The 14023-nt window shown below is 33.5% G+C and overlaps 1 protein-coding gene across 1 annotated transcript in view; it reads left to right on the top strand.

The window, feature by feature from the left end:
• The window catches only part of adgra2 (adhesion G protein-coupled receptor A2), a 138501-nt gene that overhangs the window by 88429 nt on the left and 36049 nt on the right, over nt 1-14023 (top strand). The window contains exons 3-5 of the mRNA XM_056463153.1: nt 9254-9325; nt 11576-11647; nt 11743-11814. Of these exons, the coding sequence (XP_056319128.1) occupies nt 9254-9325; nt 11576-11647; nt 11743-11814 (216 nt within the window). The remainder of the gene's footprint in view (nt 1-9253; nt 9326-11575; nt 11648-11742; nt 11815-14023) is intronic.

Here is a 14023-nt window from a genome sequence, read left to right as displayed (position 1 = left end):
AGAAGCAGGCAGATCCAGATTTCCTGTTTGGGTAGGAGTCGATGTAAATTTCAACGTTATAAGGACCCCATTGTGTAACAGCAGCAGCATGTGTGCGTTAGTGGCCATTTCATTGGGTCAGTTCGGCTTCCCCCACTTAGAACTCTGGCTGTATGGGAAAAACAGCATTAAAAAGAGACAAAAAGGAAACCATAAAATCAATGAGAAACAACCTTTGTGCTGGGACAGGAAATGACATGCGCCACCAAAATGGCTTCCTCCAGAGCTTTTGGATCTAAAACTGTACAAAGCAACATATTCTCTCTTCATATTCTCCCTTGTATAAACGTATCAAATCAAATCACAATGCTTATGTAGACACAAACGTTTCAATAGAACAAATGCTGATTACGATTAAAGGCATCGTTCATAAAAAATCAACAATTACATATTGAAATATTGACTAAAAATATCATTAATAGGATATTTGGAAGAATGTTAATAACATGACAAGTAGACACACATAAAAAATTCAGTGGATTGCTGTCAACTTGTTACCAACATTCTTCGAAATATATTGTTTGTTCGGTTTAGTAAATTTTTCAGTGATGGGTTGCAGCTGGAAGTTCATCCACTGCGTAAAACATATGCTGAATAAGTTGGCGGTTCATTCCACTGTGGCGACCCCAGATTAATAAAGGGACTAAGCCTAAAAGAAAATGAATGTATGGTTTAGTACAGCTTAAGGATCAGTAAATGATGGCAACGTTTATTTTATTTTTATTTTTTCAGTGAACTATTCCTTGTTTAAATTACGCAAGTATTTTGTTTATTGGCATCTCCCTTTTATAGTATCACTCTCAACTTCATATTTCAACAAAGCCTCTGTTTTGTACCTGTCTCAAAAATGTGAAGGAGACATTGTTATATAATAGTTCTATCGTTACTGTTTTGGTTGCTTATTGTGAAAAAAAAACCCTGTTTAAATGATCTTCACTTCTTGAATTTATTATTGTACTTTTTCTCAGAAATATTAGACTATAACTCAGACTCATTCTAGCAATTATCTTTAGCAAATAATAAAGCTGTGTGACTTCTGCAGTTTCTTTTGTAATGCACTGTTTTGTTTGCTGATTTATAAAAGTATGTTTTTACTTACATTAAATCTTAATCTGACATTACAGAGTAGAACACTTCATTTAGTTTTTGAGTCACGAGTCAGACCTTTTTTTTAATCTAAGGATGAGATAAATGTAATTTGCTTTTAATTTTTTACTAAACCTGTTCAGCAAATAGCTTTTGCTTTTAACAAAAAATATTGTGCATAATAATACACATTATAATAATTTGATTTTAACAATAAATCAATAATTATATATAACAATTTATTAATGATGATAATGGTAATAAATAAATAAATAAATAAATAAATAAATAAATAAATAAATAAATAAATAAATAACATTTTATATTAAAATACCCAATGCTCAGTTATTAAAGTGCAACATGCAAAACTAATTGCTAAATCTTTAAATGTAACATTATAATCTTGTAAATAAAAAAAAAAATCATATTTGTTTGTAGTCTTATTTTCTATTAATGATTCAATAACTCACTTATAAAAACTGCTTCTCTACTAGATTAATAATTTTTGAAGAATTATTCAGTGACACATTTTTGAAGGTTGGTTGTCACCACCTACTGGCTTAAAAGTGTAATTGCTGCAACCTTTCATTTGGAGCGTCAAGTTGTTTTTTAAGCAGTAATTTTAATCTTTACCATAAACATCATTGTTTATATATGAACTGTTATTTGAACTGTTAGTACATCTGTACAAATGATTTCTTTAATGATATTTTGAGATAAATATAATAAATCCAATTTTAACCTAAAATATTCAATGCTTAGTTAAAGTCCAACATGCAAAACAACCATTTCTATTGTTTCTGATAATTGCTAATTGTATAAATGTAACATTATAATGTTGTAAATAAACAACAACAATAACAATTATCATTATATTTAATTTTAGTCTTATTTAATAATAATCATTCAATAACTCACTCATAAAAACTTTGTTTCTTTATTAGATGAATATTTTTGAACAACTATTCAGTGACAAATTTTTGATGGTTGGTTGTCGCCACCTATTGGCTCAACAGTGTAATTGCTGCAACCTTTTTTTTGGAGTGTCAAGTTGTTTTTATGTTTTTATTTTAATCTTTACCATAAACTTTATTGTTTGAATATGAACTGTTATTTGAACTGTTAGAACATCTGTGCTATTTGATTGTTTGGAATTCAGAAATTATAATACTGGTTGAAAAAAAAATGTGGGTGTTTGAATCAAGAACCCAATATTTTAATTATTAATTGTGGAGCTATACATGCACTGAATGCATTAATGCAGGCTAAACAAGTTGAAGTGAGAGAAAACACCTTTAATAACCTAAGACATGGATTTAGGTGTTTTCTTTCTAAAGCTAAATTCCAGTGAGATGCAAGGAAATCATACAAATTAGATCTGCTGCAGATTAGCTGCATAACCAACATCAAATCAATGTGATGATATTGTATTCTTTCATACCAATGGCCATCTGTTTGTTTATAAAAAACTGACCTATTTGATAGAAAACAATGAGTTAATACAGATTTTTACTCACATCTTCTTGCACTTGACTGTTTAAATTGATGATACAAATAGTGTCATCATCTACCTATAAAATATTTGAGTGTAAATGTAGTAAAAAATCTATTTTGACAGCATTCCTTTTTGCAGAAATTCACAAGGATATAATAAAAACTTGACAGAAAATTCTGATAGAATAGCGTCCTATATAAATCCTTGAGAGAGTTTATCTCAATCTCCAGGAAGAGCTGAAATGCCACAAGATGCTGTTTTAGGTCAGTGATTGAAGCTTTGTCATCCAAACATGTGCATGCCTGTTTAAATACCTATCATCATGTTCTTACATAAGGTCCTGCTAAGACGGTCATAAACCATATGTTGTGGGAAATTATACAACGGACTTGGCTTGCATTGAACGTTATTTAAGACATGGATCAAAAATCATTCTTCTTAAATCCTTTTTTGGATTGTGAAGTAATGATTTTTGAGGACCCGGACAGCTTCATAAGTTTTGATTTTGGTTCTTGTTTTAACAATTTTACTATTAAAACAGGAAGTTGGGCACTGGCAATTATTAATTTTCCTTAGTGGGCTTAGTCTCTATTGCAGAGGTCAGCACAGCGGAATAAACTGCCAACTATTCCAGCACATATTTTACACAGCGGATGCCCTTTTAGTAATGGGAAACACTCATACACACTCATGCACTACAGACAGTTTAGTTTATTCAATTCACACTGAAAAAAAAATCTGTTATTTTACGTTGGTTTTTTTCCCGCAGCTGGGGTATTGGAAAAAACTTAAAATAATGACTGTTAAATTACAAAAATTTCCTGGAAATTTAAATTCAAGGACATTTCTGTAATTTAACATCCGTTTTTTTTATGGCAAATTTCTGTAATTTAACGTCCTTTATTTTACTGTAAATTTCTGTAATTTAACGTCTGTTATTTTACGGTAAATTTCTGTAATTTAACGTCTGTTATTTTACGTTAAAAAAATAAAATAATGGATATTTTTTACAGTGCACCTATGCCGTATGTTTTTGGACTGTGGGGGAAACCAGAGCACCCGGAAGAACACGAGGAGAATATGCAAGCTCTACATGCCTCATGGTCCAGCTGGGACTTGAGTCAGTGACCTTCTTAGTGTGAGGCGACAGTGCTAACCACTGAGCCATTGTGCCACCTTTGCTTTTGGCAGTAAATGACTTGTTTGTTTTTATATTATGTAAACTTAATTTCTATATTTTCCCCATGTAAAAAAGTAGCTACACTTTAGACTTACATTCAAAATGTGTGATACCGTGATGTTGCCATTTGTTTTCTATGTTTCTTGATTTTTGAAAGTGCTGGCTTTGTTGTTGGACCAACGGAAAGTAAAGTCAAGTCATCTTTATTTGTATAGCACTTTTACAAAGCAGATTGTGTCAAAGCAGCTTTACATATATAAAGAAAAATAATAAAAAAACATAACAATATTTCAGTATCACCAATCATATGCATAAAGAAATTCATAAAGTCATAAGTGCTTACTGAAGCAAAACCTTCTTCTAATAGATTAAATAAACAAAAACAAACACAAAAATAACATATCTACCAGGCCTATAACTATAATAAGTTAAGAATACTTTCTTTCCAGGCAAAATGAAAGACCTTTCATTTTCTAGACTTCTTTTATTTTTTATTTTGTGGTCATATTGCCACGTCATCAGATATTTCTTTTTAATCTTCTATAAATGTAAAGGAGCGACTTCGTCTAGAGTGCTAGAAAGGACAAAGCCTATAAATTCATATGCAGCTTCAAAAAGGAAATTAGGAGCAGATAGGTGACTGTCAAGTAATCTTTAGTGCTAGAGGTGATCTTTTTACTGTAATTATAAATAGGAGATGGTTTTGCGATTTGGCATCACTATTTCAACTTTATCAATGTAAAAAGTGATCATATTTGGTCAAAAGTATGATTATGCCAATAAGTAGACTACTTCTAGGGAGTTGTATTTGAAACCAGATCATTGAGTGACAGAAGCTGTGTCTCATTTCAGAGGCTGCGTCCTCCGAAGGATGCATTCGAAGTGCGCTGTGTCATCGAATCGCGACCAAGGCTGTCTCATTTCTAAAAATTTGAAGGCTCCTTCAAGCGCAGCCTCCATATGTGTCATTAGTTTCCCAGGTAATGAAGGACACAACCGGTGGATCCTTCGCGACCTTGAACATCCCGTGCTGATAGCGGCAGGGTCCTTTTAAAAGAAAACTCTGGATTAAATGTATGATTTAGGTTTATTTTACGTTTATTTTATTTTATCTAAACACATGTTAAAAAAACAAGAAGAGTATGGCATGTCTTACTAAAGAGTGATTTTATAGACAGTTTACATGTTTATGTGTACATGCATGGATCAAAAGAAGTACATTTCCAGCTTCTGTATACCTTGTTTTGGCTTCAAATCGCTTAAAATAAGTTTTAAAACCACTATGAAAAAAAAGTCATTACAAATTTTATTACAGCTTATTAACAGCAGTTGTTACGGTTGCCTTGTGATGAGATCTGTCCTCTGTAAGCGAGATTGTCTCATTTCAAAACGCTTGGGTTAGCCTGTGTCGACTTTGAAAGACTCAACTTTAAAGTCTGCATCCTTCGGAGGATGCAGCCTCTGAAATGAGACACACCAAGTGAAGATACGCAGCTCTGCACAAGAAGTTTGGCCAGAGGAGAAATGGTCATACCCAACTGAGCCTGGTTTTTCTCGAGGTTTGTTTTCTTTCACTTTCGTCAATTGGCGAAGTTTGTTCCCCGCCACTGTTGCCACTGGCTTGATTTGGGACTTGGAGCTGTGCATCAATAGATTTGCTCTTCAGTATTTGGAGTTTCAAAAGTGAAAATTAAACCACACTAAACTGAGCTAAACTGAACTTCAACTCTGAAAACTGGAATGACAGTTTCAGTTGATTAAAACCTCTATGTTAAGCTGCTTTGACACAATCTACATTGTAAAAGCATTATATAAATAAAATAAATTAATTAATTAAATTGAATTGAATATTGTTATATATTGTAGCAACAACTCCTCCTTTTCCTTTGGGACAAGACTCAAGACTTGGGACATGTATTTTCAATAATTTTTGTAGCATTATTTTATCATTTCATAGTTAAAAACATTATATTAAATACCAAAGAAATCTCTAAATAAACACATCTTCATAAAATATAAACAAATTATCACAGAATAAGAATACTGCAAGTATACTGTAACTAGATTTAAACAAAAAAAGTCAGATGTAATTCTAAGGTCACAATTAACTCAACACATTAAAATAAGTTCACTTGTAAGCAATAAATATTTAGACAAGACTGTCAATTTTCAAAATGCAAATGTGCAAAAGTCATTCATCTAACACAGAATAAAAGCCATAAAGCTCCATTCGTACTTATGCAGTATGTGTGTGCGCTCCAGACTTCAGGAAGAGAGCTCTGCCTGTTCCAAATTCCCCATCTCAGCGATAAGAGAGTGTCTGTGAGCCGTTGTGTTGATCTTCACACACAGAGAGCACACTTTGCTCTGACCTTTACTCTAGCGGTGTGTGTGTGAGGAAACAGTGGGTAGAGTCTCCCTTTTCATCACAGTGCTAATGAGGGTTAGGACACGCTAGCCAGGAAACAGCTATTGTTCCCTGTCTAAGAGCACTGCTACTGGCACACACACACACATTTGTGAGCAGATTCATTCAGCAACTCACAGACTGCAATACTCTAATATGTCCTATTTGCTCTATCAACGCAATGTGTTCTCTTTATTCACAGGAATTCCCACATGTACTTAATTGTGCATAACTTTCTCCTGTGGTCACTTTCTCACCTCCTGCCTCACCACGTCTCTCCACATATTCGTTTTGATAGCTATTAATGTGTCAATCATGTTGCACCGACTTGGCCATACAGATTTAACTGGCTAGCACTTTGCTAGCTGCATTCTGTCATGCCGGTGTAAATGTCTTGGTTCCTTGCAAATCTATACAGCATATCTGATATCAAGCTGTGTAATGTTCAAGTTTATATCCAGCACATGAGATCATGCTGCAGCATTGTCTACTGTAATTCAGACCATGGCGTATAGGCAAAATAGGGAAATGCTAAGGGCACTGCCAATCTCTAGGAGTATGAAAATGGGTGAAGGTATTTTAATTATTATTATTTTTTGGATTATTGTTCAAATACTTTTTATTGATTTTCAATAGACCATTTTAATGCGATCATATCACTGGCCAATGAACATTTCCTGCTTGTAGCAAACTATTTCATAACTATAACAAGAGGCAGTTCAATCATAACTTAATGTTAAAACTGCTTTCATAACATTATTTATCAAAATGTGGCTCTTTTTGGATTCTCGGAAGCTATAGAAATTAAAAATGTAAAACAGGAAATACATTGGGACCATTGTTTTTGTTTACATCCCTCAAAATGGTCTATTCAATTTTCCCACAACACACACATATTGAACATAGTACATAGCTGCAAACATACAAAATTTTTTTGGGGGGTAATTGGGGGTAAACTTTCAATTAGGATCTAGTAACCCCTGAGCATTCAATGTAGGATAGAAAAGGCTGCCAAACCTCATAAAATTTTTTTTGTAGAAGCCAATGAGGCACCTTAAACTGTAGAAGACCAGGTCTAATATATGCAAAAGATGGGTAGATTGCCTGCTTAATATCTGTTGATACTACTCCTTCAACAGACATTTAACTGACTATTAGAAACTTTGCAAGTACATGTCAACTTACACTAACCCTAACCCCAACCCTAACCCCAACCTAACAGTCTACTTATAATCTAATGAGAATTAGTTGGCATGTAGATTCAATGTAACTTAATTTCAACAAACGGACCATCAAAATAAAGTATGACCAAAAGTGTCTGTTGTTCCAGAGATCCTAGTTTTTGTTGCAAAGTCTTGTCATATTTCTTGTCACATAACACAGTTACCACATTATATATTTACACATTTTATATAGTATTACTACACTCTCAAAAATAAAGGTACAAGAGCTGTCACTGGGGCGGTACCTTTTTAAAAGGTACATATTTGTACCTCAGGGGCCTAAAATGGTACCTCAAAGGTACTATTTACATTTGCGTACTGTTATGCACCTTTTAGGTACCACTGTGGACTATTTGGGTACAAATATATATCTTTTTAAAAGGTACTGCCCCAGTGACAGTTCTTGTACCTTTATTTCTGGGAGTGTAGAAACAATTTAAAAATAAGGTTAATTTTCAATAAAAATAATAAATACTGTTACAAATGCTTTGTTTATTTCTAGTTTCAGTTAAAATATTTGCTAATGTTTACAAATGTTACCTTGTGTATAGTTTACCATAGTCTTCACTATATTGCAATTTTAGTTAGTTATAAAAAAAAAAAAAAAACAGAAAATCTTACCTAAGGTGGAAAATTGGCTAGTGCCGGCCCTGGCTGTAGATTCACAACACTCATTTATTAATGGTGTACTGTACAATAAGATAGTGGAATACTGTCCTGAAGATGTGCTTATAATTATATATTTAATCTTTATTTTATATTATGTTTATTTTTTTTTTAATATTTATATATATTTTAAGTTTGATTTGATATAAAACACGCAGCACACCTCATATTATATTATATTATATTATATTATATTATATTATATTATATTATATTATATTATATTATATTATATTATATTATATTATATTATATTATATTATATTATGTTATATTATAAATCAGGTTTACTGGTTTACATCTTTTTAAAGATGGGTACGCTAAATTGTCCGTAGTGTATGTGTGTGAATGAGTGTGTATGGACGTTTCCCAGTGATGGGTTGCGGCTGAAAGGGTATCCGCTGCGTAAAACTTGTGCTGGATAAATTGGCGGATCAGTCCGTTGTGGCGACCCCGGATTAATAAAGGGAATAAGCCAAAAAAAATGAATAAATGTCCGTGGTTTAATGAGTGCATCTCCACTTTCTCTTCCTCTTAAGTCTATTTCTCTGCTTGAAAGTTCTGCCTCGGTTTTGAGCTCCAGGACCAGGTGTCTTGAGATATGGTTTAAAAATGCAGGAATTTTCTTCCTTTCACAAACAGAGGCGGGACAAATGAAACTATGTTGAAAGCAGGGCAAGGGTTTTGTGGTCATTGGCATGTGAACATTGTTTGATATTAAATTCTTGTTATTTTATGCTGATATGAACTGACTGTTTTTGGACTTTTTGGTCAGCATATGCAGTACAAACGCGTGACATTTTACAAACCTTTTCTTTCAAAGCACATGCAGAATATGTAATAAAATAACATATTGCTTTCATAAAGGAAAATAGGCCAATTACCAACATAGAGTAAGAAAATAAGATAAATATAAGAATAAGAATAAGTATAAGAAAAGTATAATCTGCTGAACCTAAACCTAAATGGAAATCTGTTGCTATTGTATATACCAGTTATGATGCTTGTTTAACATGGCTTTTAATGCATAGCAGAACTGGCACTCTTTTTTTGCATTGTTTTCTTTCTAGTTGTGTATATAAATAAAGGTTGATTGATTGATGATACAATTTAGTTAATTTGCTAAAAAACAACAACTCTGTTTTACTTTTTCTCAGGGATCTCAGGAATAACTTGATCAGCACCATTATGCCCGGAGCCTTTCTGGGTCTCACAGCACTTCGAAAACTGTAAGTTGCATCTTAATGTCATGATCTTTTCCCCCTTATCTTTGATATTCACATCTATAAATGATTATATGCTCAATTTACATTGGTTTCTCTATTTTTTATGCAGTTTTACAGTAATTCCAATTACATTCACTTACCAGGCTGCTTAAGCATAAATAAGAATTAAGATTAATTGAGAATGATTTAATAAGTATCTTTATTCAGTGTTATTGTAAAATAACAAATAAAAAGTGTTTTCTACTTGAACATATTTCAACTATTAATTTATTCACAAATTACACTGCAGGCTTCAGTGTCACCTAATACTTAAAGTTGGAATGAAACAAAAGTTAAAAATGCAGTTTTTCCCCTATCGTGATATACAGTTGCAGTCAGCATTATTAGCCCCTCTTTGATTTTTTTCCCATCTTTTTTTAAATATTTCCCAAATTATGTTTAACAGAGCAAGGGCATTTTTCACAGTATTTCCAATAATATTTTTTTCTTCTGGAGAATGTGTTATTTGTATTATTTCGGCTAGAATAAAAGCAGTTTTAAATTTTTTAAAAGCCATTTTAAGGTCAAAATTATTACTCCTTTAAGCTATTTTTTTTTTCAATTTTCACACAGAACAAACCATCATTATACAATGATTTGCCTAATTACCAAAACCTGACCTAATTAACCTAATTAAACCTTTAAATTGCCCTTTAAGCTGAATACTAGTATCTTGAAAAATATCTACTAAAATATTATGTACTGTGATCATGGCAAAGATAAAAGAAAGCAGGTATTAGAAATAAGTTATTAAAACTATTATGCTTAAAAAATTTGTTGAAAAAAATCTTCTCTCCATTAAACAGAAATTGGGGAAAAATAAACAGGGGGGTTAATAATTCAGACTTCAACTGTACATTCAGTTTAAGCAGTTTCGGAAATGAGAAAAAAAAAAGTAGGGCAGTGCTTGATTCAATTACTTGGGAATCGATCGGATCATTGGAGAAAAAAATGGAGGAAGATTTGAATGCGAGTTTGCACTCCAGTTGTGGTGGATTACAGTCCACCAGAATCATCATTGGTATCCTCTGGTGCAAAATATTTTCAGATGCCCAATGATGACAAGAATGAAAAGGCAAATTTGACAGACAGAATCATACAATATTCATTTAAAACACTGCCTCAAGTGAAGGCAGGGCAGAAAGGAGACATGCACTAATTGTTACAAAATTGTGCATAGATACATCATCTGTAACAAGCAACTATGTTCAGTGGTCCCTCGTTAATCGCGGGAGTTATGCTCTAAAAATAGCCCACAATAGGTGATATCCATGAAGTAGTCCGCTTTATTTTTTACAATTATTATAAATGTTCTAAGGCCGAAAAACCCTTCACAACACTCTTTGCTCAGGTTGGCATTAACATTTTTACACTTTTCTCTCTTGTTTAAACACTCGCGTAACTTCTACCTTCCTTTAGCATGTGCAGAAGTCCAACTTTTTGTGTGATGGTGCTACCGTGGGTGCCTTTGATGGTGCAGAATGTTCAGTCGACATCATGGGGTTTGTTGTGGAGAAAGCTTGCAAACATACAGTACACCACTTTAGAGTCACACTGCTTGCGATCAAAGATTTATGTATATTTGACAAGCTGAATGTTTCTGTACTGTATAGAAGGCATGGTATGGAGGAGATTGATTGACATTGGTTTATATCCAATCAGGATGGAGAACACAATGCGCTGTAAAAAAAATAAAAACAAAAATGCAAGACCGCGAAAGGTAAACCACGTTATGATAAGGACCCACTGTATAAAAATAAGAATAGTAATTTAGATTTCATGCCAACTTTAAGAAGTCATGTGGTGCACAATTATTATCAGTACAGGTCCTCAGTTATAAAAAAATGTATATTATCATTATCAATGTTGAAATAACGTTTTACTTATTAAATTTATTATTAAATTTAAAAATAATTTCATTATTTTTGTGGAAAATGTGAAACCTTTTTTTAATGGAACGCAAGCACACAATTGAAAATCTTAACATTACAGATGTCTTTGCATTCAATTCTGCAAAATTTTAAGTAAATATTGAGTAGCTTTTAGTTTGAACCTGTACAGTTTCAAAGAGTAAATCACTTATCATTTTGTAATGACTGCTGATTGACGAAGTGTTTTAAGTTTTCTAAAGCACCGATCCATACCCCCTAACCCATTATAGCCTGAACTGGAACACATTATAACAGTGTATCTTATTTCCTGTAATCTGTGCAGTGACCTATCCAGTAACCGAATTGGGTGCTTGACTTCAGAAATTTTCCAGGGACTTACCAACCTCACTAAATTGTAAGTGAAGATCACAATTACTTAAATGCTTGACAGTTTTATCACGAGCTTATATTTCAATATTGGATTGTTTAATTTGTGTTCTTATAATACAGAAACATCTCTGGAAACATCTTTTCCTCTCTGGACCCAAATGTGTTTATGGAGTTGCACTCTCTCAAGCTAGTGTAAGTTCAAGTGAATGCTCTCATGGTAAATCATGTGTTATTAAACAGGACCTGCAAAATTAACTCTTAGATGAAATTTTAACACAAATATGTGTTCACGATATGTGTAAGCAACCATCCTAGGGTATTAAAAATCCATCCACTTCATTTTTATTAATCCACATAAATCTCAGGCAGTGTCTAAAATGCATTGTTTTATTAGCATGGAGCAGTAAGACTGCCTGCATTCAAGTGATGAATAATTTGCAAATCTTTATAACATAATCATGTATATTTATCACAGTTTGACATTGCAGGCTGTCATTATCAATGTAAAGTGTGTGTTCAAACAAACATCTTAACATATAAAAAGTTACACTGATTTAAATGCTCAGCAAAAAAATTTTTGCAGTGCACTGACAAACCCAACCCACACTCATTCTGAAAACGTACCTGTACAGACGTTTCTGGAAACCAAGAAGTACGTCCCGGCGGCACGTTTTTCTGCAGTTTTTGTTTTCGGGAATCCACGAGAGGCTGCTGTGTACGCTTTTTGAGATCTCAAATTTCCCTCGCGAGTGCCATTCCCGCCTGCTGTTCTCATGTAAACCCACCATAGGCCGCTGTTAACTGACTTTTTGAAAAACTGAGCGAACGATCGACTAACCGACCCATCCCCTTCCCTAAACCCAACCAATTTTATTGATTGAGCCCCGTAGCGTTCGTTTAAAAAAAAAGAAATGCAGCATTACGTACCTCCGGCTACGTAATTCCCGGTCTCCAAAAAGTCTGTAGGGCTACGTTTTCAGAAACCTCTACACATGAGAGCATGATAATATAATGCTAAACACGAGTGAACTGAAGCTGATATTTGCTTTCAATAAACCAAAATTTAAAAAAAATGTACATATAAAATTAATTATTACATATTTCAGACAAAGTCTAGGTATCACTACATCCTTTAAATGTATATCTGATATGAATCCAGCTTTATATTGCCAGAGGTTTTAAAAGTAATCAGGTGGAAAGAAAAGAAGAGGTTTTGAACACACATGCAATTTGTTGCACACTCTTTTTGGAACATTCCCTTAATATATGAAATTGAGACATATCTCTGTTGTCTCTTCTAATGATGGAATTCTGTGTAATGATGTCAATGAACCAATACACCTAATACCATGCAAATGCCGAAATCACTTTTTGGTCAAATGTAGAGAAACAAGACGCACCATCATTAGCTATGTTTTAGGGCTGGGTGATTAATTGAAATATAATCGAAGTCAACATTCAGAACATATAATCGATCAAATTTTTCTAGGTCGATTTTTTTTTCAATTACTTTCCCTACTGCGTGTGGAGTCACGTGACCCTGCTCATGTACAAGACATGTTGTAAAAATGAAGCTGCTAAACTGAAAAATGTTCAGCATTTTGCAGCCACATCTGATCTCAGGTCAAGTTGGACGATGGTCCCACTCCTGAGCCTTACTTTGCACTACATTGAGGATTGAAAGCTGCGCCAGAGATGCCTTGAGATGGCATATTTTCCAACACATTAAAATGTGTGTATTAATGTCAGTTGTTCAACGTTGATGTTCAATAAATTATCATAGATAGTATATAATGTGTGTTTCGGGCACCTATGGTGAAAAATCTACTTTTAAAGTTTGGACAGACCTGTGTGTAAGTCTAGTGTATAAACTGTCATATTTGGGTGAAATAAACACACCCAGTCCTTTTTTTTTTTTCAAATTTAACAACATAAAAACGGTGGACCAATTAAAGTGGTTTTCAGATCAACCGCAACTTGACCTAGGAGTGTGGTCCCCCCGCCCACCAATATTGATTGACAGCTGTGCGCATTAACATGTCTCCGAAGTAATGCATATAATCATATCAACAAGACAGGACGAGTGCAAAGCAACCGGGAATAAAAGGTCTGTTCAGTTTTTTAGAATCATCAATCATCATCAAACGTGATCAAGAGTGAGTTTTACAAGTTTAAAATGTTTTAAAACAGTGCATGTGTGAAATGAATTATAGCGATTCACTTCAGATTCACTTTATCAGCACAGCCGATAAAGGAAGACGCTTCAATCCCACTTTGTGGATGTTAAATCAGGTTTATTTTGTACATTAACATAACAGATATCCAGACAGCAGCGGAGATTACCAGTATCATGGCACATAAGCGTGCAAAACGAGGTCAAAGCTTAACGCGCTGTTTCTCT

The sequence above is a fragment of the Danio aesculapii genome, chromosome 8, assembly GCF_903798145.1.
Source record: "Danio aesculapii chromosome 8, fDanAes4.1, whole genome shotgun sequence".
Lineage (NCBI taxonomy): Eukaryota > Metazoa > Chordata > Actinopteri > Cypriniformes > Danionidae > Danio > Danio aesculapii.
The sequence above is the reverse complement of the archived record's forward strand: the minus strand, read 5'-3'. Positions and strand labels throughout refer to the sequence as shown.